Genomic DNA, 24665 nt, shown 5'->3' with positions numbered 1-24665 from the left:
GCAAGCCCATAGGAAATTTGTTTTGCGAAGCACCTCCAAAACGGAAAACTCTTTCGTCTAGCGAGTTTTCCGTCTTGCGAGGCATTCGTCTTGCGGGGCACCACTGTACTGATATCAGTGAAATGAATAAATGAAGTTAACAAATACCATACATCAGAGGAGTTTATATACAAATTCCAGGCGGTAGTAAAGTCAATATTGATGAAAACTCTGGAATATTTTTTTGTTTTGCTATTTCCTCAGAAACTACTGTAATAGACAGCAACCAAGATTGATTCTTGCCATGACATTACTGGGCACACCTCAATTTAAAAATGAATAAATCAAAACAAATCCACTTTTTTAAAAATGGGCAATTGAAAAGTGTGGCACAAATTAATGACTAACAGGAATACATGTAAATACCCTGGCAGCAAATCAGGAATACTTGTAAACAAATAAGGCAATTTCTCTTCCTAAAATAATGTATATTTTGAACTGTTGATTTTATGTATACTTGAGTTATTTTTTTACGCCAACCTGTTTTTAACTCCTGATTTTTTTATTGCAAATCTTGGTGTGCGTTTCATGCTTTGTGTGAACTGATTATCAGTTTCTAATAAACATTTTTTAAAATAATTTTTAAAAGCGTGGATGTTAAATAAAAACAGTTTTTCACTTTCATTCATTTCAAGCTTAAAAACAACCACCATGATACACAAAAATAGGCGTTTTTATCCAAATTAGCAGGAGTCAGGAGGACAGCCTAAGCTCAGATTTACTTATTTTTTTAATGAAGACGGAGCACAATCTGCACTGGCTGGAAAACTGGGCCTCTCAATAACTCTTTGGCCTCATAGCTTATTACAATGAACTTGTAATACTTTGAGGTAGCTTTGCAGTTCTTCTAGGGGTTCTCAGGGGAGGGCAGGAAAAGCTGGGGAACAGGGAAGGAAGTTCCTCTTTTGCACACTGGATATAAGGCGAAAGTAAGAGTAATAAGAAAGATGTGGCTGCTGCTGTGGAAAGAATAATATTTCTGCTGATGAAACTACGGGAGGAGAAAGGGGTCCAGGTTGTGGGGCCAAACCTTCTCAGCACAACTGAATGAAAAGCATATGAGATATGATTAAGGTAAGGCCAAAAACAAAAAATACATCTGGGATCTGGATAGCGGGAGTGTCAGCGAAAAAGGCAGTAGGTAGGGAAAGATTAAGACAACCCTTCACAAATCACAGTTACTGCTTCTCAACTGCAAATCACTGCCCCCCTCTGCAGCTGCTCTTCATAGGCAAAACAGAAGCTGAGATATTATAACAAGATTTCTGTATTACACGTAATTTTTGAACTGGGCAGAAGTTGCCACTTAGCTTCCTTGTTTTCCCATTGAGCGTTCTTGCCTGCACTGTTTTTCTTACCTGAAGAACTAGTTACGCAGACAAGGGATTCGGATAATTCCCATCAAAATTAAGGACCTGTGGTCCTCCCAACAGTTCCCTCCAGCATGGCCGATGGTCAGAGATGATGTGAGCAGTACTGGCATGCATGAAGGGAAAGAGCTGCAGAGCTGCCCTTCCAACTCTGCCCTTTGCTGCTGTTTTACCTGGACGGGGCAACAGCAAGGTCAGGGCCACATGTTGCACCAATGGGAGCAAGGCAGGGGTAGGCAAACTAAGGCCCGGGGGCCGGATCCGGCCCAATCGCCTTCTAAATCCAGCCCGCGGATGGTCTGGGAATCAGCGTGTTTTTACATGAGTACAGTGCATCCTTTTATTTAAAATGCATTTCTGAGTTATTTGTGGGGCATAGGAATTCGTTCTTCCTTTTTTCCAAAATATAGTCCGGCCCCCCACAAGGTCTGAGGGACAGTGGACTGTTCCCCTGCTGAAAAAGTTTGCTGACCCCTGGGTTGGCAGTGATGCAGTCATACTGACTATGAGCTTGCCCAAAACCTGCTCTAGCCCCATCTAGGCATCATCAAAACTTGTGTCAGGAGTGTGGTTCCATGGCACCAAAGAGAATGCATCATGTCCTATGCACATGGCTGCTCCGCCATGTTTGGTCTGGCCACCATTCTCCTTTAAATGGTGTGCTACTAAGCCTCTCTCAAAATCTGACGCCCGCAAGTTAGGAATTGGTTGGTTTCTGTTTACCGAATACAGCCCGATATATATGTGGGTGGCAGATAGAAAACAAAGCTTATTACAGCCTATTGCTCGGTCAGTAAAACATGAGTCTCTTAAGGGTTCAAGCCCCATGTTGGGCAAAAATATTTCTGCCTTGCAGGGGGTTGGACTAGATAACCCTTGGGGTCCCTTCCAACTCTGCGATTCTACAGAAAACCCAATAACGCATGCAGAGCGAGAGTAAATTTTTCATCAGGACCAGTTTAGGATAGTATGCTGCTATGCCTATCTAAAAATCTGTCACCCCCACAGTTAGGAACTGGTTGGTTACCGTTTACCAAACGTAGCAGAATGGGACTCAAAACAGAAGTGGGTGACAGATAGAAAACAAAGCTTATTACAGAAAACCCAATGCATGTAGAGCCAGATTAATCTCTTCCCCAGGACCAGTTTAGGTTGCTGCTACACAAAACCCCTTTAACTCTGCTAAGGTGTGGCTTTTCTTTAACTACCTGAAAGTGGAATCAAACCGAAGATTTCAAACAGCACTTAATATAGTGTTATATCAATATCCTTGCTCATGGCCAGGATTCTTCCATAATCTTTGCACTCATAAATACATCCCACTAAGCAAATATGCAGGGACGCGGGTGGCGCTGTGGGTAAAACCTCAGTGCCTAGGACTTGCCGATCGCATGGTCGGCGGTTCGAATCCCCGCGGCGGGGTGAGCTCCCGTCGTTCGGTCCCAGCTCCTGCCCACCTAGCAGTTCGAAAGCACCCTTAAGTGCAAGTAGATAAATAGGGACCGCTTTATAGCGGGAAGGTAAATGGCGTTTCCGTGTGCTGCGCTGGTGCCGGCTCGCCAGAGCAGCTTCGTCACGCTGGCCACGTGACCCGGAAGTGTCTGCAGACAGCGCTGGCTCCCGGCCTCTTAAGTGAGATGGGCGCACAACCCTAGAGTCTGTCAAGACTGGCCCGTACGGGCAGGGGTACCTATACCTAAGCAAATATGCATTAAAAGTTTCCTGTTTGCAGGTCCTACTGGCCATTTTATTTTTTTCTAACCGATTGAACCTGGAAGGTTGTTTATGAATAACCCCTACATTGCCCTTATGTCAGTTCCTATGAAGCAGGGAGAGCTTTAATTGCTGTGGTATCCTCGTATCCTTCCCATCTGCCTTATATCATTATAAAAATGATTTTAAAAAGGAGACTAGTGATTAAAGCCATGCCTCCCCCATGGGAAGAGAAACTGACACTGAGACAATGAAGATGGTTTGAATATGTGTATAATTACTAGCTTTATTAGATACATGTATCTTTTGTTTAAATGTCTGTCAGTGTTTGACAGGCAAAGCACTTAATTCAAACGTGATGTTGTATTGTGCACCCTGAGAATCCCAACATGGAAGTTGTTTCTATGAACATTTGACTATGTCTAAAGTTTATATGTCAGGGAATAAGAGGGAGATTGTGACATAGGGATGGGGAAGTAATTTGGTTCAGTTAACAATTTAATGGAAACCCTTCTCATTCATACATCCCACACACACACACACACACACACACACACCAAAACACAGAGTGACTTCGAAATTCATACTTCTCCAAATTTTGTGATGGGATCCCCCAACCCAAAAATGTGTACAAAAATCCATATATTGAGGGAGGTTAGTGAAAATAACATACAAGAGCATGTCAGTACAAAAATAGGCACGTACCAAAACTTTAATATGTTTATATTAGGATAAATGCACACTAAAATGCTGGCAATTTTTTTGTGAGAAGTTTTTTTTTTAATGGCAACCTGATGTGGATAAGAGACAAACCAAATTTAAGATTAAAAAATTAGAACCTAAGAGGAATCAAAATTGGCAGATTCATCCATCTCTACATGGGGATGTTGTGATGTTGAAGGCTGCTGGGCTGGTTTCCTGTGTTACTAAGAAGAGATTTGTTAGAACATCATTCTATATATTACACACACACACTTACACTTGAACTGCTTGAGAATGTCAGTCCATAGGTTAATTTAAAAAAATATATAATTAACCTATGATCCTTTTCTTTTACTTCTTTATTTTTTCTTTGTTCTTTTTTTCTGATATCTTATCTTTCATTTCACTCCTTTATTGTGAATAGCATTTTATAGAGGTATAAATAACTGTAAATATGAAAAGAGACGAAGTATTTTCTAATTTTTTTCCTTGGTTATATATATTTTCTTTTTCTTTTGTATTTTCTTTTGTTGTAAATATGTATGTTTTCTAATTTGTACTTAATAAAAATTAATAAATAATAATAATAATAATAAACAAAGAGAATGCCAGTCCTTTTCTAGAGAATATTCCGTGAAATCCCCTTCACCATTTCAACACCCATAAGTAGTGTGGAGAATTGGGGAGGGGGCAATTTTTGTTTAGTTAGTTCTGCTTTCCTTTTAAAAAGTGAAACTCTGCAGTTTTTAATCCTTTTAAATTTTGGGTTCAATGAATACAGTAATACCTTACCTGTGTTATTGTTATGGTTTTGCTGTGCAATATTTTTGAGTATGTTCCCATTCACTGTCCTTGTATTATTAGTATTATTGTAATTGTTGTTGTTACTACAGTACGTTGTTGTTGTTATTTTGCACTTCACAGGTAAATTTAATATGCTACGTGCGACCTCTAGACCAGGGATTTAAAATTTGGAAGCCACTATATTAGTCCTAAGGCTACAAATAAGATCAAAGGATATGTGCTTTGATGGTATGATTTCATCAGTTGACAGGAGGCTGAGGAACAAATGTGCTTCTAAAAACTCTGAAAAACAACGATTCAGCCGACATTCTTGAAATCTACCCAGAAATTCATGGGTAGAAATGTTTTCATGCAATTATCTCCTCCCACATTGTCCCCAGTGTTGTTTTGCTGAATAATTCCACTGATTCATCAGCATGTTTAATTGGGAGTTAAGTCTCACCACTGATCTCAAAGGCTTATGAGTAGATAGGCATTAAGATTGCAGTTTTCGGGAGTTTTACCCTATTTTATGTGTAGATTGAACTGCTGTCCAATATAATAGTGTATCTCAATAATAGGGCTTGTCCATGCCTCCACTTGCCCTGCCACTTTCACCTGGAAAAACCTGCTGTTTACCACTCAGTCGAAGCAAATGTCCATTGGGTTTTCCATGGACTGACATTTGCTCCAATTCAGCAGTAAAGAGCAGGTTTTCTTGGGGAAAGCAATGGGAGAAACAGAAAACCACTCAGACCCATGCCTAGAAAGCATGGGATTAGCAGAACACCTCTCAGACCCATGATTTCTAGGCAGGAGACAAGTGTAGATGAGTGACAGACATTTTTTATTTCCCCGATGCTCAAAAAGCACCTCAGAACAGGACTTTCTTGGAAGAACACAGTGGCAGCCATTCAGAGTCTCCTCCTGCAAAATAATTTAGCCTCGCCCCACATATAATATATGAATATAATGAAAGCAAAACAGCCAATCTATGAACTGGCATTTTTTAATTTGAGACAGTCCTGGTCTTCCTGAAAGACCTTCTGAAGAGGCCCCATGGCCGTGGCCTGTTGCCTTTCTGTAATACCTGTGAGGTAATAACAACAAAACATTTCTTCAAAATAGTATGGGTTCTCATTACTGTACTTCCTTTCCTTACAAAGGGAAGTGGGCAAAATCTTTTCCTATATGAAAATTAACAGTTGGTAGGAACATGTTAGGTTGTTTCAGGGGCTAGATGCTGCCATTGGTTGCCAATAGTGTCAGTTTGCATTTCTTAGTACAGAAAGTATTTTTTTAAAATTTTTATTGATTTTAATTTGTTTTGCTACATCAGACATTAAAACAAACAAAAAAAGCATACATCACACATACACACAAAAAAGAAATACATAAAAAAGAAAAATAATAATAAAGAAAACAAAAGAAAAAACATCTCCTAACATAAGATATCAACATATTAGGTTACATTTACTAAATAACACACAACACTAATTGACTTCCCTTCATCTCGATTTCAGAATATATTATATGATTTTTTATCTGCAGTTTCCTTTCCTTAAGAAACTCTTTACATCACAAGTGTTACGTCATACCTACTGTAATTTTTAGATTTTTTACCTCTGTTTCCATGTATGTCATAAATTTATTCCATTCTTTGTTAAACTTTATGTCTTTTTGATTTCTTATTTTCTGTGTCATTTTTGCCAATTCTAAATAATCAAATAGTTTGGATTGCCACTCATTTATAGTTGGGATTTTTGATGTCTTCCAATTCTGCGCTATTAGAGTTCTAGCAGCCACTGTCGCGTACTGAAAGAGTGTTTGATCTTCCTTTTTGATTTCCTCTCCAATTATCCCCAGCAAAAAGGCTTCGGGTTTTTTTTATAAAAGTAAAAGGGACTACGGTAGTCAGACCAGGAATGTAAAAACCAGGCAGCAAGGTTTCTTAAAGAAGAAGTTTTTATTTGGTTTTGTCAGACAAAAGCAAATGGGTGCATTTAGAAAAATGAGAAAATGTCCACCCCTCCTTAGGGGCAGCCAACTTATATACCTTTTTGCAAAGCACAGCCCAGCCCTTCAACACTCCCCATTTATTGCATATTCATCATAGCTCTACCAATCAGACTGGTGGCTGCCGTGTTTGGTTCCAAGCTTGCCCTATCCACTAGATGGCGCTGGAAGCTTATAAACTACTTAACCTATTTACTAGTTCCAGTAAATACCCCTGACCATGTGTTTCTTGGAAATGTACCGAAGCGAGTCCTGTGGTTTTAGCAGTTTCTCACTAGGAGTTATATCTGGACTTTGGTGGTCGGCTACGTCCTGTTTGTTTGCCTACTTGAGACCGTGTCAGGGGTTCGTTTCTCAGAAATAGCAAGCTAGCTTAACCACAAGCTGCTGCACCTGCAGAATCTTAACCGTGACCTACTTGCTGTTTGCAAGGCAAGAGAAAATAGTTTTAGCTGCTTGCTTTAATAAAATGGCTTTTAGAGGTTCCTATAAACATGGCTCTGGTCTGGCTCTCAATTGGTCATTCTGACCTTCAATCCTTCATTCCCCCCTTTCCATCACAAAAATGCTGACCGGTTACGGTTCTTCATTTTCGGTTGATGGATCTATAGATGCAAAATCATAGAGAGCCAGGACATGTGTACGTGTTGCTGCATTAACTGAGCAGCTGACCATTTGGCGTACAATCTGAATAAGGCAAGGCACAAGACATGATAAGGCGATTACAATGAGGAAGAAAACCAGAATCACAAGCAAAATCTCTTTTAACCATGACCAATCTGGGAGCCAAGAAGTAAGCCAACTCCACATACTGGGGAGACCTGCACCATCTTGACTAATCTTGTGGAACAAGTCAGCCTGCTTCTTAATGCGTTCAACATCACTCTCTACACGTTTACTTTGGTTGTAGATGGATGCTAACTCCCTAATTCGCCCAATATCAGTCACCACTCGTTGGTCTCGACTAATGTATACACAGCAGGAGGAGTTCAGAAGAGCACAAACCCCTCCTTGGCTGGCCAGTAGGTAGTCCAGAGCAATCCTGTTCTGTATAGTGGTAGCGGCCATCTGCCTGATTTCCAGCTGAAGGGCCATAAGGGCATCAGCCGTGGAGTTAGCCATTTGGGCCATTTGCCCCACCTCCTCCTGCAGGGTGGTTATAGCATCAGCGGTGGAGTTGGCAAGAACTTCCAATGCTGCTGAGACATTAACCAGTGCTCGTTCTAGCTCAAAAACTCCAAGCATGGGGAAGTAGGCCCTAACAACAGAGTGGAAGGCAGTTGGTCTGTTCACCAGGGGGTTACCCACAAAGGGATTCCATGCCCTGCGGAAGCGAGAGCGTACCCTTCCCGGGAAAGTGTCATGGATCGTGAGCCCTGGGGCCAAGGTTCCTAAGCTGCAGGTCCCATACCAATTACGAGGTAAGGTCTTGTAAGCTGTGTGATCACACAGCCAAAACCATCCCTTGGTCCACCCTGGTGTTGGAAGGGGAAGGTCATATGGGCTCGAAGAAACGTAAGGGGGGTGTTTGGTTACACTTGTACACCCCGAATAATTGCCCACAAATGTTTCGGCGGAAGGTCCATCCGATGGTAGTGCTCCCGGTAAAGGTTAACTTGCACGGGGGGGGGGTGCACTCCTGTGGACGCACGGGCCTCCCTCTATGACCCTGTCAAGTCTCCAAATATGGTGCTGGGGAACCACGTAGGTGTGGTTTAGCCACGGGGACATGGTCAACAGACTTCGGAAATTACTCGCATTCATAGAGAAAGGCACTCCCGTTATTGGGATCCCCTGCCCTAGGTGCATAGGGACATGTACACATACCCAACACTCTGACCTATTCAGGCTCCGGGCCACAACCGTTGTCATGTTCAGGAAGGTGTTGTCCCTCCACCCCATGGCCATTTGCGAGGTGAGGACCAATAGGAGCCAAGGGATGACCTGATTCCTCATCCTGTTCAGTGCCCCAGAACAGGGGACTGTACCACCAACACAGGAATCCTACAAAAATGGCAATCCCGCAACCAAAAAGGATGGTGGCCCACCAAGGCCAGGGCATGGGGCCTCTAGCTCCTGGCCCTACTGCGGCGTGAACAGCGTGCACACACGTAACGTTCCCACTCTTCCCAGGGAAAGGTGTCCGTCTGGAAGTGATACACTGCTAGACCTCGGGAACTGTGGGGATGGCAGTAGACCCTGTAAGCTTCAAAAGCGGGGCCTACTCCCCGGATTAGGCTGAAAGGTCTAGGAACCCACTCCTGAGCCTCCGAAGCTCTATAGACCAGCCACAAGGAAAGAGTGGTGTGTTGACGTAGGGTAAATGTATAGTGGGCACACCTGAATGCTCCTTCCTGCAAAAGGAAGCTTCTTCGGGTCACTGGTCGGGCAAACCACTTGTAACACTGCTGTCCGACCAGTCCTCGTGATATGGTTCTAGAGGGGAAGGGCGCCTCTGCATACGGTGGGGTTTCTATATCTAGTTGCCAAGATACCACCGGCGGAGTCCTGCCTGAGCCTGGAGATATGCAATGTCCAGGAGCTCCGCTAGCTCAGGACCGTCGACGTTCCAGGGCCTATACCCGGGTCTGGATTCTTCTGAAGCTAGGAGCACTGTCTGTCGACCCGCCGGTCCTACTGGGTGGTGGTCACCTACGTGGCCTCTTACCAGGGCGAAGGGAGGCTGAAACCCTGGGGTGGCAACCCTTATGCAGCCACAAGAATATCCTGCCACATCCAAGGGTATTAGGTGTGGAGTTACCAGGCCTACTAGTTCAGGTATTACTCTGGGATTTTGGGAGGCTCGAGCCACCACAACAACTACAGGCGGGGCTGCAGGATTTACAGGCACCTGTTCAGCAATTTCAATACACCCCGGTGTCCAGCTCCCTCCCATTCAACCCCTGAGCCAATGTTCTGTCAACACCTGGGCCAGGATCTGGGCGTGGTCTACCAAATGGGGTTGGTACTGTGCTCCGCCCCCCGGTACAGTGCACTGCCCCCCCTTAGACAGTTGGATATCCCCCCACAAAAGCAGGAGCGGGCGAAAACTCGATAGATTTTGACCGTTTCCTCGACTTCCCGTAGGAGCAATACCCACGTGCGTTGGGACGTGTCGTGGACAAGTAGCCACAGGGGGTCAGAGGGATGTTTCACTGTGGCTGCCGTGTTAGACCCACGCTCCCAATAGCCGACGAGCACGCCATCCGTTAGCACCAGCAAGACGAACCACTCGTAGCAGAGGTCAGCAGGCCAGAAGGGTTGGTATGGCTCAGTGGGGCCAGGACTGTAGAACATGGAACAAATCAATACAACACAGAATGGGAAAGGGGGAACGTCTTAGTGAAAGTCTTTGTGATGATCAGTCGCAGGATCTCGTTGCCCGTGGCCCAACGCACTCCTGGTGGCGTCAGACATAAGGGTGATGATCCGTCGCAGGGTCTCGTTGCCCGTAGCCAAACGCACTCCCCGTGGCGTCAGACACAAGGGTTCTTGGAGAGAGTCAGCTTCAGAGGGTCAGCAGGGTTTCCCTTGCAGGTCCAGACACCCCCAGACTTCTTCAGATGGGTGTCATGGATCCAGGGAATCACCTCGGCTACTTTCACCGCAGTTGGAGTGGAGAGGAGGACGGTGTACGGGCCTCGCCACTTGGGGATGAGAGGGACGCGCTTCCACTCTTAACCACACGCTGTCACCTGGCTGGAACTGGTGGACCGGCTCAGCGAGACTGCACGGTGTGCACTCGAGAGTGTACCTGGAAAGGGAATCAAACACACGGGACAAGGATTGCACTTGTTCCTGGGTAATATGGTCTCCCACCCGGCCCAAACTGGCGGGGATGTCTCTGATGAAAGGGGGTGGCCTGCCATACAAAAGTTCAAAGGGTGACAGTCTCAGTCTCTTGGTTGGAGCGCTCCGGATTCAAAACAAGGCAATGGGCAGGACATCTATCCAGCATAGTCCTGTCTCCTGGGTCAACTTGGCCAAATGGGTCTTCCGGGTGCGATTCATGCGCTCGGTTTTCCCCGATCTCTGGGGTCTGTAGGCTGCGTGGAGCCTCCATCTAATCTGCAGCGCCTTGCATACTTCTTGCACAACCTTATCAATGAAGGCTGGCCCATTGTCACTGCCAATACTTCTGGGGAGGCCAAATCGGGGTATGAGTTCATGCAACAGTTTCTTGGTCACCTCACGAGCCTTCTCTGTCCTAGTGGGGTACGCCTCTGCCCAGCCCGTCAGCGTGCAGACAAACACAAGCAGGTATTTGATGCCCCTAGCTGGTGGTAATTCAGTGAAGTCCACAATTAGGCTCTCCATAGGGATGTAGCCCACGTGTTACACACCCGGTGGAGGGAGGTGGCCTTGTCTGGGGGTGTTCTTGGCGCACAGGACACACCTCTGAGATATAGCAGCAACTAGTTGAGAAAGGTTAGTGATATAGAAAAGTCTCCCAAGGTGTGCCCTGGCAGCTTGACCCCCTAAATAAGTGGACTCGTGGTAATTCTTCACAATCACACTAGCCAGATGCTGGGGCACAAAAACATGGTTGTCTGGTAGACGGAACCATCCCTCCTGGAGTGTTGCTCCTTCTTGGCGTGCCCACTGTTGCTCTTCAGGTGTGTAGCGCGGTTGCACATCGTCTGGGACGAGTTCTGGTATGAGGGCTGCGTTGAGTGCTGGTGGAGGTTTCAAGGCTGCTTCACAAGCCGCGTTGTCTGCCTTCCAGTTGCCCCTAGTGACCATGTCCCGGCCTCTCCCGTGGCCTTTGCAGTGCATCACGGTAATCTTTTCGGGGGCCCATACCGCTTCCAGTAGCATCTCAACTTCTGGACCGTATTTCAGGGCTTTCCCGTGGGCTCCAATCAGGCCGCGCTCCTTCCAGAGGGCTCCATGCGCATGCAGGGTCAAGAAGGCATACTTGGAATCTGTATAGATGTTAGCCTTACATCCAGCTGCCAATTGCAGGGCCCTGGTCAGTCCAATCAGTTTGGCCTTCTGGGCAGAGGTGCCGGGGGACAGGGGTTCTGCTTCCACAACTTCCTCATTGGTCACTACAGCATACCCGGCTTTCCGGACGCCGTCCAAAATGAAGCTACTGCCATCTGTGTAGTATACAACGTCTGGATTTTTCAGCGGCTCATCCTTCAGATCTGGTCTGCTGGAATAGACCTCATCCATCACTTGGAGACAATCGTGGTGTTCTATGGTATCGGTGTCAGGCAAGGGCAGTAGAGTAGCTGGGTTAAGGGTGTTGACAACCCGTAAGTGTATTCTGGGATTCTCACACAAAAGTCCTTGGTACTTGGCCATGCGAGGGTTGGTCATCCAATAGTTCCCCTTATATTCCATAAGGGTGAGAACGGAGTGGGGCACATTCACATGCATCTCTTGGCCAAACGTGATCTTGCCTGCTTCTTCTACTAATGTGGCGGTGGCAGCGACGGCCCGCATGCAGGGTGGCCATCCTTTCACTGTGGGGTCCAACTGTTTGGAAAGGTAGGCAACAGGCCGATTCCAACTACCTAGCTTCTGAGTCAGAACTCCAGCTGCCACGCTGTTTTGTTCATGTACGTACAGTTGGAATGCTTTCCCGGGATTTGGCAAACCCAAGGCTTTGCTTAATAGTCTCAAAAGCTATAGGTGGTTAGAGTGGTGCTACGTCCTGTTTGTTTGCCTACTTGAGACCGTGTCAGGGATTCGTTTCTCAGAAATAGCAAGCTAGCTTAACCACAAGCTGCTGCACCTGCAGAATCTTAACCGTGACCTACTTGCTGTTTGCAAGGCAAGAGAAAATAGTTTTAGCTGCTTGCTTTAATAAAATGGCTTTTAGAGGTTCCTATAAACATGGCTCTGGTCTGGCTCTCAATTGGTCATTCTGACCTTCAATCCTTCAAAAGTATATTTAAAGATTTTTTTTAGTTCATTGTAAATAGATTCCCAGAATTTTTTAATAGGCTCACACAACCACCACATGTGATAAAAATCACCCTCCTTGATCTTACACTTCCAACATAATTTATCACCAGTTTTATATATTTTTTATATTTATGTAATAATGTAGTCACTGCTCATTTTGTACTTGTTACGGGTTGAAGGTAAAGATTGTCTATTCCGTATGTACATTGTCATCATGTTGCCTAGACATTGCTGATGTTCTCTTTGCAACATAGGGGTTTGTTTACTACAAACAGGACAAGGCAGTAGCTGTTGGCTTCTCTCGTCTTACATTTTGTGCTCCGGCTTCCCATTCCTTTTGCTGCAGGTATAACGTGGAAACTGCATGGAGAAGAGTAACCATACTTCATCTGGTGGAACTATGGAATTCCTGCTCCTCGGATTCTCTGACTTGCTCCTGCTGAGGCCCTTTCTCTTTTACGTCTTCCTCATGGTGCATGTGGTCACCCTTGCAGGAAATCTCCTCATCCTCCTGGCAGTGGCTGCCGAACCCTCCCGCCCTCCTATGCTCTTTTTCCTTTGCCAGCTCTCTGCCATCGAGCTCTGTTACACCCTTGTCATTGTTCCCAAGGCGTTGGCTGACCTGCCCAGCCCAGGGGCGAGCACCATTTCCTTTGTGGGGTGCGCGACCCAAATGCATTTCTTTGTGGCCCTGGGCGGCGCTGAATGCTTCCTCCTTGCAGCCATGTCGTACGATCGCTACGTGGCCATCTGCCGGCCCCTGCACTACATGACAATGATGAGCCAGCGTGTCTGCCTTCAGCTTGCTATCGTCTGCTGCCTTGGGGGCTTTGTGGTCTCCCTGGGCCTCACCGTGGCTGTCTTCCGCCTGCCTTTCTGCAACTCCCGACGCATTGACCATTTCTTTTGCGATGTCCCTGCCATGCTCCACCTGGCCTGCACAAAGAGCTACGTCAGTGAGCTACCCCTCCTTGCAGCCTGCGTGATCCTCCTCCTGTTCCCCTTCCTTCTTATCCTCACGTCCTACACGTGCATCTCAATGGCTGTGATGCACATCCGGGACTCAGCTGGCCGGGGCAAAGCCTTCTCCACTTGCGCCTCGCACCTGGCCGTCACAGTCTTACACTATGGCTGCGCCACCTTCATGTACGTCCGGCCCAAGTCCAGCTACATGCCAGACCGGGACAAGATGGTGTCTCTTGTCTACACCAACATCACCCCCTTGCTTTACCCTCTGATTTACAGTCTCAGGAACAAAGAAATTAAAGGAGCTGTGAAGAAGCTGCTGCAGAAAACGTTAGCTCAGCCACACTGCAACACCTTCAAGTGCAGGCTTGCATAATTTGTAAGCCATGCAGCTGTATTATCAGGAGCTGGAGTCAGGCACAGGTCAGCAATGAAGCAGCCAGTGTCAGTGAAGTTAACTCTTTATTCAAGGAAACCAAAACAGCTCAAGCCTAGTGATTGCTGCAACTCTTCCCAGTAGGCCTTGCTCGGATGAGGCAGTTGCAAGGACAGAAGATCCTCACCTTCCCACCACTTCTACAACTCCACCCCAGCAACCTGAGGCTCCTTTGTCTTGTCTCTCTTTGCTCCACTCTTTTCATTCCTCTTCAGGTTCTGGGAGGCCAGAGGGGAGGGCAGCTGGTCACAGCAGGAAGGAGGGGGGACTCCCTGGCTACTTCAGCAGCCTGCCTCATCTCTGCCCCTTGGTCCCCCTCCTCACCAGTCTTTGCTTCTGCCTCTCATTCTGGACTGCTCTCTGCCACAGACTCTTCCTGCTCACTAAACCCTGTTCCTTCTTCAGCTTCTGACACCTCATCCTCCCAGTCCCCTCCCTCTTCTTCCTCTAATGACTCATTGTCATCCCACCACCCTGCCCTGGAAGCGTTCCCCAGCAGGTACCTCCCACTACTCTGCATCCAGTGAGTCCAGGATATATATATGCAGCTCAGAAGCCATTAACAGTGATGCTTTCTATATGGTATAAATTGTAAGGAAGGAAAGTAGACATAAATGGTGCCACTGTCCCTCGTCCCTCGTCCCCCTCCAGCCAATACTTGGTGAGCCTCCTGTCTTTGCTGCCTGCCTGGGACTGCAAAAAAAGGGCAGCATCAAATATTTGGTCAGACAATACAAGACTGGTGGATTGAATTCATCTTAAGGTAAAGGTAAAGGGACCCCTGACCATTAGGTCCAGTTGTGGCTGACTCTGGGGTTGCAGCACTCATCTTGCTTTATTGGCCAAGGGAGCCGGCGTGACTAAGCCGCTTCTGGCGAACCAGAGCAGCGCACGGAAACGCCGTTTACCTTCCCGCCGGAGCGGTACCTATTTATCTACTTGCACTGGTATGCTTTCAAACTGCTAGGTTGGCAGGAGCAGGGACCGAGCAATGGGAGCTCACCCTGTCACGGGGATTCAAACCGCCGACCTTCTGATCAGCAAGTCCTAGGCTCTGTGGTTTAACCCACAGCACCACCCGTGTAGGTCACAATATGTGCAGGGCCCCTCAAGAACGCAGTATGCAACAAATTTTTCCTATTAGAATAACTGGAATCCTACACATGCCTACTTGGAAGTAAGACCCATTAGGTTCAGTGGAAGTGACTCCCAGATTTGTGGGTATAGGACTGCAGCTTAAGTGGCTGGAGACAGAAGATAGTTTTTTAAGAAAGTTGGAAGCGGCTTGAGATGGGCACCACTTCTCACAGTGTGCACGTTTTGTCTGTCCCATTGTGCCAAATAGGTTTGACAGATTTGGGAAAGGAAAAAGAAAAACTGTTCACCAGAGGGAAAAGTTGGGTGACAGAACACACGGCTATTTGTTCATTCATTCCTTAGTTTATATACTACCCATCAGTGGAGCTCCCAGAATGGTTAACGAAAATAATAGAAACTAAATAAATAAAACATAATATGTTGGGAAATAAAGAAAAATACATAAAAAGCCGGGGGGGTGCGTTTCCCTGGTGCCAAAAATATAACAATGTTGGTGCCAGGAGGGCCTTTCTGGGGAGAGAATTCCACAAATCGGGCACCACCCCTGAGAAAGTACCGTCCCAGGTCACCATTCCCCTTATCTTAGCTGAGGGGTTACTTGGAGAAAAGCATCCAAAGATGACCTCATACATAGAAAGATTAATATGGAAACAGGCATTCATTCAGGTACCTGGGCCCCAAGCCATAGAGGGCTTTAAAGGTAAACTCAAACACTTTGAATTGTGCCTGGAAATGAGCTGGAGACCAGTGAAGGTCTTTCAAGTACGGGCAAGGCGTGTTCCCACTGACCGGTCACCACCTGGTAGCTGCATTTTGAATGAATTAAACTTTCCAAAATACAGTGGTACCTCGGGTTAAGAACTTAATTCGTTCCAGAGGTCCGTTCTTAACCTGAAACTGTTCTTAATCTGAGGTACCACTTTAGCTAATGGGGCCTCCTGCTGCCGCTGCCACACAATTTCTGTTCTCATCCTGAAGCAAAATTCTTAACCCGAGGTACTATTTCTGGGTTAGTGGAGTCTGTAACCTGAAGCGCCTGTAACCCGAGGTACCACTGTACAGCCCTACACATAACACATTACAGCGGTCAATTCTAGACATTGTCACAGCATGGGTAACTGTTGCTATTAGGAGCCTTCAGCTCTCTGGTAAAACTCTTGTCTTTCTTCAGCTGTTTATTATTATTAGTAGTAGTAGTAGTAGTAGTGCTTTTTTCCTAAAAAATACTCTTATTTAGAGGGGACGCAGGTGGCGCTGTGGGTTGAACCACAGAGCCTAGGACTTGCCGATCAGAAGGTCGGTGGTTTGAAACCCTGCAACGGGGTGAGCTCCCGTTCCTCGGTCCCTGCTCCTGCCAACCTAGCAGTTTGAAAGCACGTCAAAGTGCAAGTAGATAAATAGGTACCTCTCCGGCAGGAAGGTAAACGGCGTTTCCGTGCGCTGCTCTGGTTTTCCAGAAGCAGCTTAGTCATGCTGGCCACATGACCTGGAAGCTGTACGCCGGCTCCCTCGGCCAGTAAAGCGAGATGAGCGCCACAACCCCAGAGTCGGCCATGACTGTACCTAATGGTCAGGGGTCCCTTTACCTTTACCTTTTTACTCTCATTTTCCTACTCATATTGAAATACTGCCCCTCAATGAGGCCAAACTTAGATTCACAAAATGTTTAGGGGTATGCGTACCCCTGCGTCCCCCCAGAAAAAAGCACTGATGATGATTATTAAAAAATAAATGTATTTCTCACCCACCCTCCCAAAGGAGCCCATGACAGCAGTATTGCTGGACACAGAAAGACTTAGCTAAGTGAGGAATGATCCAAACTGCCTGGAAGCACATTGTGGTCAATCTGTACCAATCACATTCCAAGATAAGAGTCTGAAGCTCTATTTATGAGCCAAAATGGGAACCCCCTGAATTTTCATTTTTAAAAAAGCAAAAACCATTTGAATTTCAGCAAAAAGAGAAATTATTTGGCAACTAGCCACGTAGGAGAGATTTCATATGCCTGTGGGTTAACTAGAAACCAGGTCTGTATCTAGACGCATCAAAAACCTGTTTCAGTTAAACGTGTTGCAAACTCTATACGAGAAATTGGGTTAGCAAAAGTAGAACTCCACAGCGCCATCTGGTGTCACAGTGTTAGAATGCATAAACAATGCATATAAAGTGCTTTTTCTTTGCCAATGCAGCTGAATCCCAGTAACAGAATTACGTGGAAGTCTATATAAAACCAGGCAGCTAGGGGGGTGGGGAGGAGTTCTCACTCACTGATGATTTAGTTGTTGGCAGACCTCTCAAAGTATGATGCAGCTACTCGCCTAGGAAAAGTAAAAAAGGAAATGTACATTATCTGGGCTTACTAGCCCAGTAACGTAGACCCCAGCATTGACATACAGAAACAGAAATAAAACATCTTCAGAAATAAACTCCTAAGATAATTATCATATGACCTTCAAATATCATAATTTCACACATATAATGCAGAAAAGGGAGTGTTGACTTGTTCTGCGTGTGACAATGCTGGCAGAAGGTACAGAGTTTGAATAAACCTCACAGAAATTGCAACGCAGCTGGCTATTTTCGTGCACGAAGCCCAACCTATTCTGTCCCATGCAGATGTGGAAGTTATAGAATCTGCAGGAATCCATTGAAAACAGGAAATGTCAGTAGAAGTCCACAAGGAGGCACACAAAAGCCACTTTTCTGAATACAGATTCTGTTCATTTGCATTTCATTTACTAAAAGTGGCAACAGTTTCAGTTTCATTTCTCCAGATTCTTTTCTTTAAGCTTTCCTCCCTTTATCTGACCTGCCCTCCTTCAGCTTTAGTTTCTTTCAACTTCGTTTTGCTGTTAAGAAGGAGAACTGATTAAGATTGGTAAGTGACGTTGTTTTTATGGGGTGCAGCTGTCATGGTAACAGATGGAGTATGATAGTTAAAATAACACTGAAACAATCAAATGTGCTGTCTTAACTTCTCTAGATAACTGCCTAAAATTAAATTATCACTATTTAATTACAAAAGGCACACACCCTAAGAACTGCAGAAAACTTCAATGAAGGGATAATTATGTGATGCTAAATGGGCAAATATGTAAATTAAAAATGTTTTTAAAACTGCATCAGTGGAACTGCCCTTAATTAAAATGAAACTAGCTCACAGCTTATTAAATCACACAATACAGAAAATCATAATGGAAACACGACATGAAAAAAATTGGCAGGCAGAAATCAGAAATAAACAGACCTAAGATGCCTCTTGTCTCAAACATAGAGTGCGGGACAGGTGATTGGTCTCATTTTGTTTTACAGGACCCCTTTGACACTTCCTTAGAGGAGGGGAACAAACTACCAGTGCCATCACTGCTAAGGCAGAGGCAAAAGAAAGAGGGAGCGTGGGAGAGAGAGGCAGAGAAATGGAGGTGGCAGCAGCTGTGGGGAAGAGGAAAAAGTGGTTGGTTGATGGAAGGGCACAATCTCTGGCTGTGTACACTACCTTTAAAGCAGATTCGAAGCACATAATTCCTCTCAAAGACTTCTGGGCACTGTAGTTCGTTATGGGTTGCTGGGAATTGTCACTCTCTGAGGGATAAACTACAGTGCCCATAATTCTTTGAGGAGAAAAAAGTGCCCTGGATGTGCTTTAAAGGGATGGACTGCTCACACTCTGTGATGTCGTGTCCTCTTCCCAAAAGTGATATTCCTCACGGAGAGTGTAAGCAGAGGATACCCCTTGTGATAAGTTTTATTCCCGCAGTGCCCTTTGCTTATTTGCAAGCTCTGAGGGCGTTCTTTCAAGCATCTCTTTATTCTCCCAGCTATGCCATTAGCTCTGGGATGGTATAAGGAAATGGTTTTTGTGTCTGATGCCATTAGCGTGCTGGTATTTCTGCATTTCTGCAGAGATAAGTTATACTATTGTACCCGCCCTGAGTAATTACCAATTACCTGCCCTGGGACCTGCTGGCGAAGGGAGGGTAAGAAACTTAGTAATAATAATAGTAATAGTAATGATAGCTGCTGTTTTGCCACACATTCGCTCCGTTTGTTGGAATCCTTTTGTAGCTCCTCACAAGTTTAAACTCGTTCCGACTTGATCTGCGCAAACATTAACAATCAAGACAGAGAAAGGGGAAGAGGGCGGTGGTGGTGGGAAACTTGGAAAGCCCCAAAGTCTGTGCTTTGTAAACGTATTAGGGCAAAACTAGGTGTAATGTCATTCACACAATCAGCAACTCCATGAATTATTTTTACAGAGACTACCAGGCATGGAGTGCATTATGGATCAGTACCCTGGCAGGGGGATTGGGGGTGCTTTAGCCCATACCCCCCACCCCAAAAAAACCCCACACACTCATTGCATTCCACCAGATTGGTGGCAGTGGAAGTTTTCTTTTCAATTCAGATGGGAACCAGGGTGGAGAAACAAAGTCTAACATCTGCTTAGCCTTCCCCCAGGGTCCTGATCCGGATTGGGGGCCTCACGCATGTTGTTTAGTCAATAATAATTGCTGGTTGCATGAATGGTGGTGACACGATTAATTTGGCCCTGAACAGCGCATGCTGGAGGCATTAGGCAGACTTAATTAAATTAGACTCTACTAGGTGCAAAACAGATTTCTGGTTGTGTCGAGCACTGCCGAAACAAAGAAACAGTAATGGAAAGTATAAACAGATTCTAGTGACTTGAATCTGTAGCCAGCGTTAACAGGAACACACAATTCCCTCAGAATAAAAGCGAAACACAGTTTCTCCAGCAAGGCTGGAGACTAGTTTTAGCAAGAGAAAATATGTGGGGAAGACCCACCACTGGACGGAACGAATCATGATGGTGGCAGCCATCTTTGTTCAGGTGTTTGGTGCATCCACACACAAAGTGGTGCAGGAACATGTGGGGAATAATGTTTACTTGAAAAAGGCGCACAGGTGAAGAGAGCTGAACTTTCCCCTTCTCCCCGCTACCGCATCTCCCCATACTTCGCCATCTTGAAGGATTTTTATCATGGCATTTTTTCACTAATAAATTGCTCTCCGTGACTTTTGTTCAGACAAAAAAACTGGAGGGAAACAAAGTACACAAATACTTTGTACACCTTTGGAATCCTTTCATTGTGGCTGGTGGTATTCAACGCTGTAAGACAGGACACACAGAGAGAACAGTGCCAACACACGCTGATAAATGGTAATCATACCACATTTAAGAAAACGTGCCCTTATTCCTGGCCTAAGTCCCATCTGCACTATTCAGTGGTACCTCGGGTTAAGAACTTAATTCATTCTGGAGGTCTGTTCTTAACCTGAAACTGTTCTTAACCTGAAGCACCACTTTAGCTAATGGGGCCTCCCGCTGCCGCTGCACCGCCAGAGCACGATTTCTGTTCTCATCCTGAAGCAAAGTTCTTAACCCGAGGTAATATTTCTGGGTTAGCGGAGTCTGTAACATGAAGTGTATGTAACCTGAAGCGTATGCAACCCGAGTTACCACTGTAGATTTGAAGCAGTATTGCACCACTTTAAACAGTTACGGAATCCCCAAGGGATCCCAAGAACCAGAGTTTAAGGACGCTGAGAGTTGTTAGGAGACGACTGTTCTCTTCACAGCTACAATTCCCAGAGCTCCCTGGGAAGAGGGATTGATTGTTCATCCACTCTGGGAATAGGGGGTCTCCTAACAACATGCAGCTCCCAGGATTCTTTGAGAGAAGTCATTGCCGCTTAAAGCTGTGTGATACTGCTTTAAAGTTATTATGCAGATGGGATGTAGATTGCATCCCTGTTAAGAGCACGAGGGAGGCATATTCTTTAGAGAGGAGGAATACCTGGAGAGGCCATTGTCAATGTACAGTGGTACCTTGGGTTACATACGCTTCAGGTTACATACGCTTCAGGTTACAGACTCCGCTAACCCAGAAATAGTGCTTCAGGTTAAGAACTTTGCTTCAGGATGAGAACAGAAATCTTGCTCCAGCGGCGCGGCAGCAGCAGGAGGCCCCATTAGCTAAAGTGGTTAAAAACAATTTCAGGTTAAGAACGGACCTCCAGAACGAATTAAGTACTTAACCTGAAGTACCACTGTACAAGTCTTTGGAGCATTATTTGGACACTGAGATGTGGTGCAGTGGAAAGATCCTTTATGTTCTGAAAAAGATACGTTTCTCTCTTTTGCAGATCTTTGCCAGCGACCTGCCGGTGTTTGAGAAGAAACATCCCTCAGAAAATGGGTATGATTTCATGTTGTACTTTCTAAATGCCTTGATTTTAAAACATTCTGCCTCTGGGGAACTCATGGGTGCTGCAAAGGACTTTGGAGTACAGTGGTACCTCAGGTTTAAGAACTTAATTCGTTCCGGAGGTCCGTTCTTAACCTGAAACTGTACTTAACCTGAAGCACCACTTTAGCTAATGGGGCCTCCCGCTGCTGCCGTGCAATTTCTGTTCTCATTCTGAAGCAAAGTTCTTAACCCAAGGTAATATTTCTGGATTAGGGGAGTCTGTAACCTGAAGCGTATGTAACCTGAAGTGTATGTAACCCGAGGTACCATTGCATGTTCTATAACAAGATTTGGGAAACTGTGCGGTCCTCTATGATGTTGCTAGACTCTCCTCAGCCTCAGACAGCATGGCTAATGGTCAGGGATGGTGAAAGTTGTAGCCAAGCAACAGCTGAAGGGCTGCAGGTTAATTTACCCAGTCCTTTTACATATATTTACATATTTTTATTCCCCAAAGGATTCTTAATTCTCAACATGTTTCAAACACCAGTCTTTCTGTTCTGACATTTTTAAAAATGGACTTGTTCTAACTTGCTAAGAATTAGAGACGTACTATCTGTGAAAACAAGAGGTAGTAGTTAACCTGAAGCCTTCCAGATATTGTTGAACTACAGTGGTACCTCGGGTTACATACGCTTCAGGTTACAGATGCTTCAGGTTACAGACTCCGCTAACCCAGAAATAGTACCTCAGGTTAAGAACTTTGTTTCAGGATGAGAACAGAAATCGTGCTCTGGTGGCGCGGTGGCAGCTGGAGGCCCCATTAGCTAAAGTGGTGCTTCAGGTTAAGAACGTACTTCCAGAACGAATTAAGTTCTTAACCCAAGGTACCACTGTATGCTGACTCCTGTCAGATGCAACCAGTGTGGCAAACAGCAAGGGAAGATGTATTCCAAAAAAATGTGGAGAAGAAAGAAGACAGTATCAATGAATCATAGAATCTGTAGAGTTGGAAGTATCAGAGATGTTGTGAAGCCACAAACCCTTCTACAACGCTTTTCAAGGGAAATCCCTGCAAGAGAGTTAAACTGTGATGAACATGTTGGAACATGCTGGGGCTTCTTCCAGCTAAGTTCACACTTGATATTTCAAACGTATAAATATTTCAAATGAATGAATCTGTGTTTCAGATTGTCAGTCTGCCCACTCAAATACTAGTTAACTCGGTACTGAATTCCTCAGCCCAGCTGTTGTGAAATGAAGGAATGTGCACATGACCACCGAAATGGTTGGGTGGGAATGCTATTAAACAGGAGGAAGTGAGGTCCTCAAAGGAGTTAAGCATATTCTCCCTGCACTATCACAAATTCCTCTTCAGAGAAAAGTTCCATTCTGCCTAGAAGTGTACTCAGGTTGTATATTAAAGGTAAAGGGACCCCTGACCATTAGATAATCATACCATGTTTAAGAAAATGTGCCCTTATTCCTGGCTTAGGTCTCATCTGCACTATACAGTGGTAACTCGGGTTAAGAACTTAATTCGTTCTGGAGGTCTGTTCTTAACCTGAAACTGTTCTTAACCTGAAGCACCACTTTAGCTAATAGGGCATCCTGCTGCTGCTGTGCCGCCGCTGTGCGATTTCTGTTCTATCTATGGTGAGCAATTTATGCTCTGTCCCCAATTAAAAAAGTTCAACAACTTTGGCCTGCCCCCCTAAAAAGCTCTATAACTCTGGTGTCTCCCCCCTAAAGAAAGGTCAACAACTCTTGCTGCTTGCCCCCCCCCAAAAAAAGCTCAAGAACTCTGGCCTACCCCCCCCAAAGGGTAGATCACTGCCAGTTTTTTTATACTGGGATTAGATCGCAGTCTCTTGGGAGTTGGATGTGCCTGTCCTATATAACTGGGACATAGTTCCAGGGTGAGGTGGGGTGGGGGAAATGTTACACAATGGCCTAAGAAGTTTATTGTTGGGGAAACATTTTAAGACATTTACAAATGATAAAAACCATAGAGTAAAACTTGAAGCATGCACTAGGGGGTAATTATATTTCATCCTGAGGGTGTTTTGTGTTGTACAGGATCATGAGCGAGACAGGGCCATTGTACATCAGATCATGATGAGAAATTACTGCTGGTCAGGAAATGGGTGAAGACAGCATTAAGAAAAAAGGCCTTTTCCTATGCGTATTATAGCGTACATTAATTTCTTATAATTATACTGTACAACAGGCTGGCTGTTAAAACAAAAAATTAAAGATAGGGACTAGGAAGCCAACGTAGTAGCAGTAGGCACAAGGAAAAGTCAGGCTAATAACCACCAAATCCTCAGCTTAGCATTGCCCTTTGCCTTCATTTCAGGGAAGGGAAACGAATAATATCATCTGTATTTACCTGTTTTTTCAGAGCTGGAAGCGAAAACTAATGACTTGACTATCCTGGTCCACAACCAGGGTTACGACGATGTCACGGTTGCAGTCAGTGCCAGGCCAATATACAAACTGCTGGATGGCAACGTGGTTTTCTTCTGGTTGCAGTGGCTTTGGTCCAGCATTGCCACCACAGACGTTGGCCCGAAAGCTAAAAAGAAAGTAAATACGGTGACCAGCTGGAATATGATCACTCACCAGTTGGGAAGCTGGGGGTGGAGACTTTATAACATTACCGTGCGGAGGAAGGTGGATGGATATGTTGCTACATGTACAACTCCACTGGATTGCACTTGGATAGTTGAAGAAAGGGGAATACACCAAGAAGGTGCTGCTGAAAGGAACTACTGCAAATTTGAACCACCTGCCAACAGTGAGGATTAGCTATTTTTCCCCATTCTGCTAGATGAATTCTTCTGTGTAATATGGAAGCTCAGCCAAGGCTTTAACAAAATGTTTTTATTCACGTTTAGGTCAACAGATCAGCATAGTATAACCAACAAAGAACATCGCAACATGTTGGGTATCACAACCTTCTACAAGAATAAAAGTTACCAACGTCTGTATTGGCTCAGTTCAATAAATCATTCCATAAATTCAGATGAGAGTGTGGTGGTGTTCTTTCACTGTCTTCTATTTTCATGTAATTAATAAATGGTTGGCCAGCCAGGTGTTGCAAAAGGAAAGGGATTTGACTTGCCTTTAGCAGCTCTAAATTGATGAGTCAATTTTTCTGCTAATGCGATTGACCAGACTCTTACATACCATGTGTCCGAAGTAAGGAAACTTAACAAATACTAAACATCAACATAAATCAAACAAAACTGATTGTCTTACTTGCTTTGTGTTTTGTTTTTAAATCTCGGAGTATAGCAATAATTGTTTGTACCAAATTATTTAACCATAACCTCTTCATCATATTGACAGCTGCCATCAACTTTTCTCTCTCTTCTCTCTGGTCTTTGGTCCCCCAACTTTATTCGCTAC

General features: G+C 45.1%; 2 protein-coding genes across 2 annotated transcripts; both read left to right on the top strand.

Annotated features, from left to right (window-relative positions):
* The first annotated feature begins 908 nt into the window (after nucleotides 1-908).
* Nucleotides 909-14406, top strand: LOC309521969 (olfactory receptor 10AC1-like). The gene is made up of 2 exons (XM_082205146.1): nucleotides 909-1113; nucleotides 12886-14406. Exon 2 carries the CDS (start codon nucleotides 12904-12906, stop codon nucleotides 13879-13881), a length of 978 nt encoding a protein of 325 aa, XP_082061272.1. The 5' UTR covers nucleotides 909-1113; nucleotides 12886-12903; the 3' UTR covers nucleotides 13882-14406.
* Nucleotides 14407-17596: 3190 nt separating this feature from the next.
* Nucleotides 17597-24278, top strand: LOC309522072 (uncharacterized protein). Its single transcript, XM_082205287.1, has 4 exons — nucleotides 17597-17917; nucleotides 21208-21260; nucleotides 23656-24051; nucleotides 24152-24278. The coding sequence occupies exons 2-4, from the start codon at nucleotides 21257-21259 to the stop codon at nucleotides 24172-24174; spliced, it is 423 nt and encodes a 140-aa protein (XP_082061413.1). The 5' UTR covers nucleotides 17597-17917; nucleotides 21208-21256; the 3' UTR covers nucleotides 24175-24278.
* The last annotated feature ends 387 nt before the right edge of the window (nucleotides 24279-24665 follow it).

This window comes from Podarcis vaucheri, assembly GCF_965113315.1.
Source record: "Podarcis vaucheri genome assembly, chromosome: 17".
Lineage (NCBI taxonomy): Eukaryota > Metazoa > Chordata > Lepidosauria > Squamata > Lacertidae > Podarcis > Podarcis vaucheri.
This window is presented reverse-complemented; position numbering and strand designations above follow the sequence as displayed.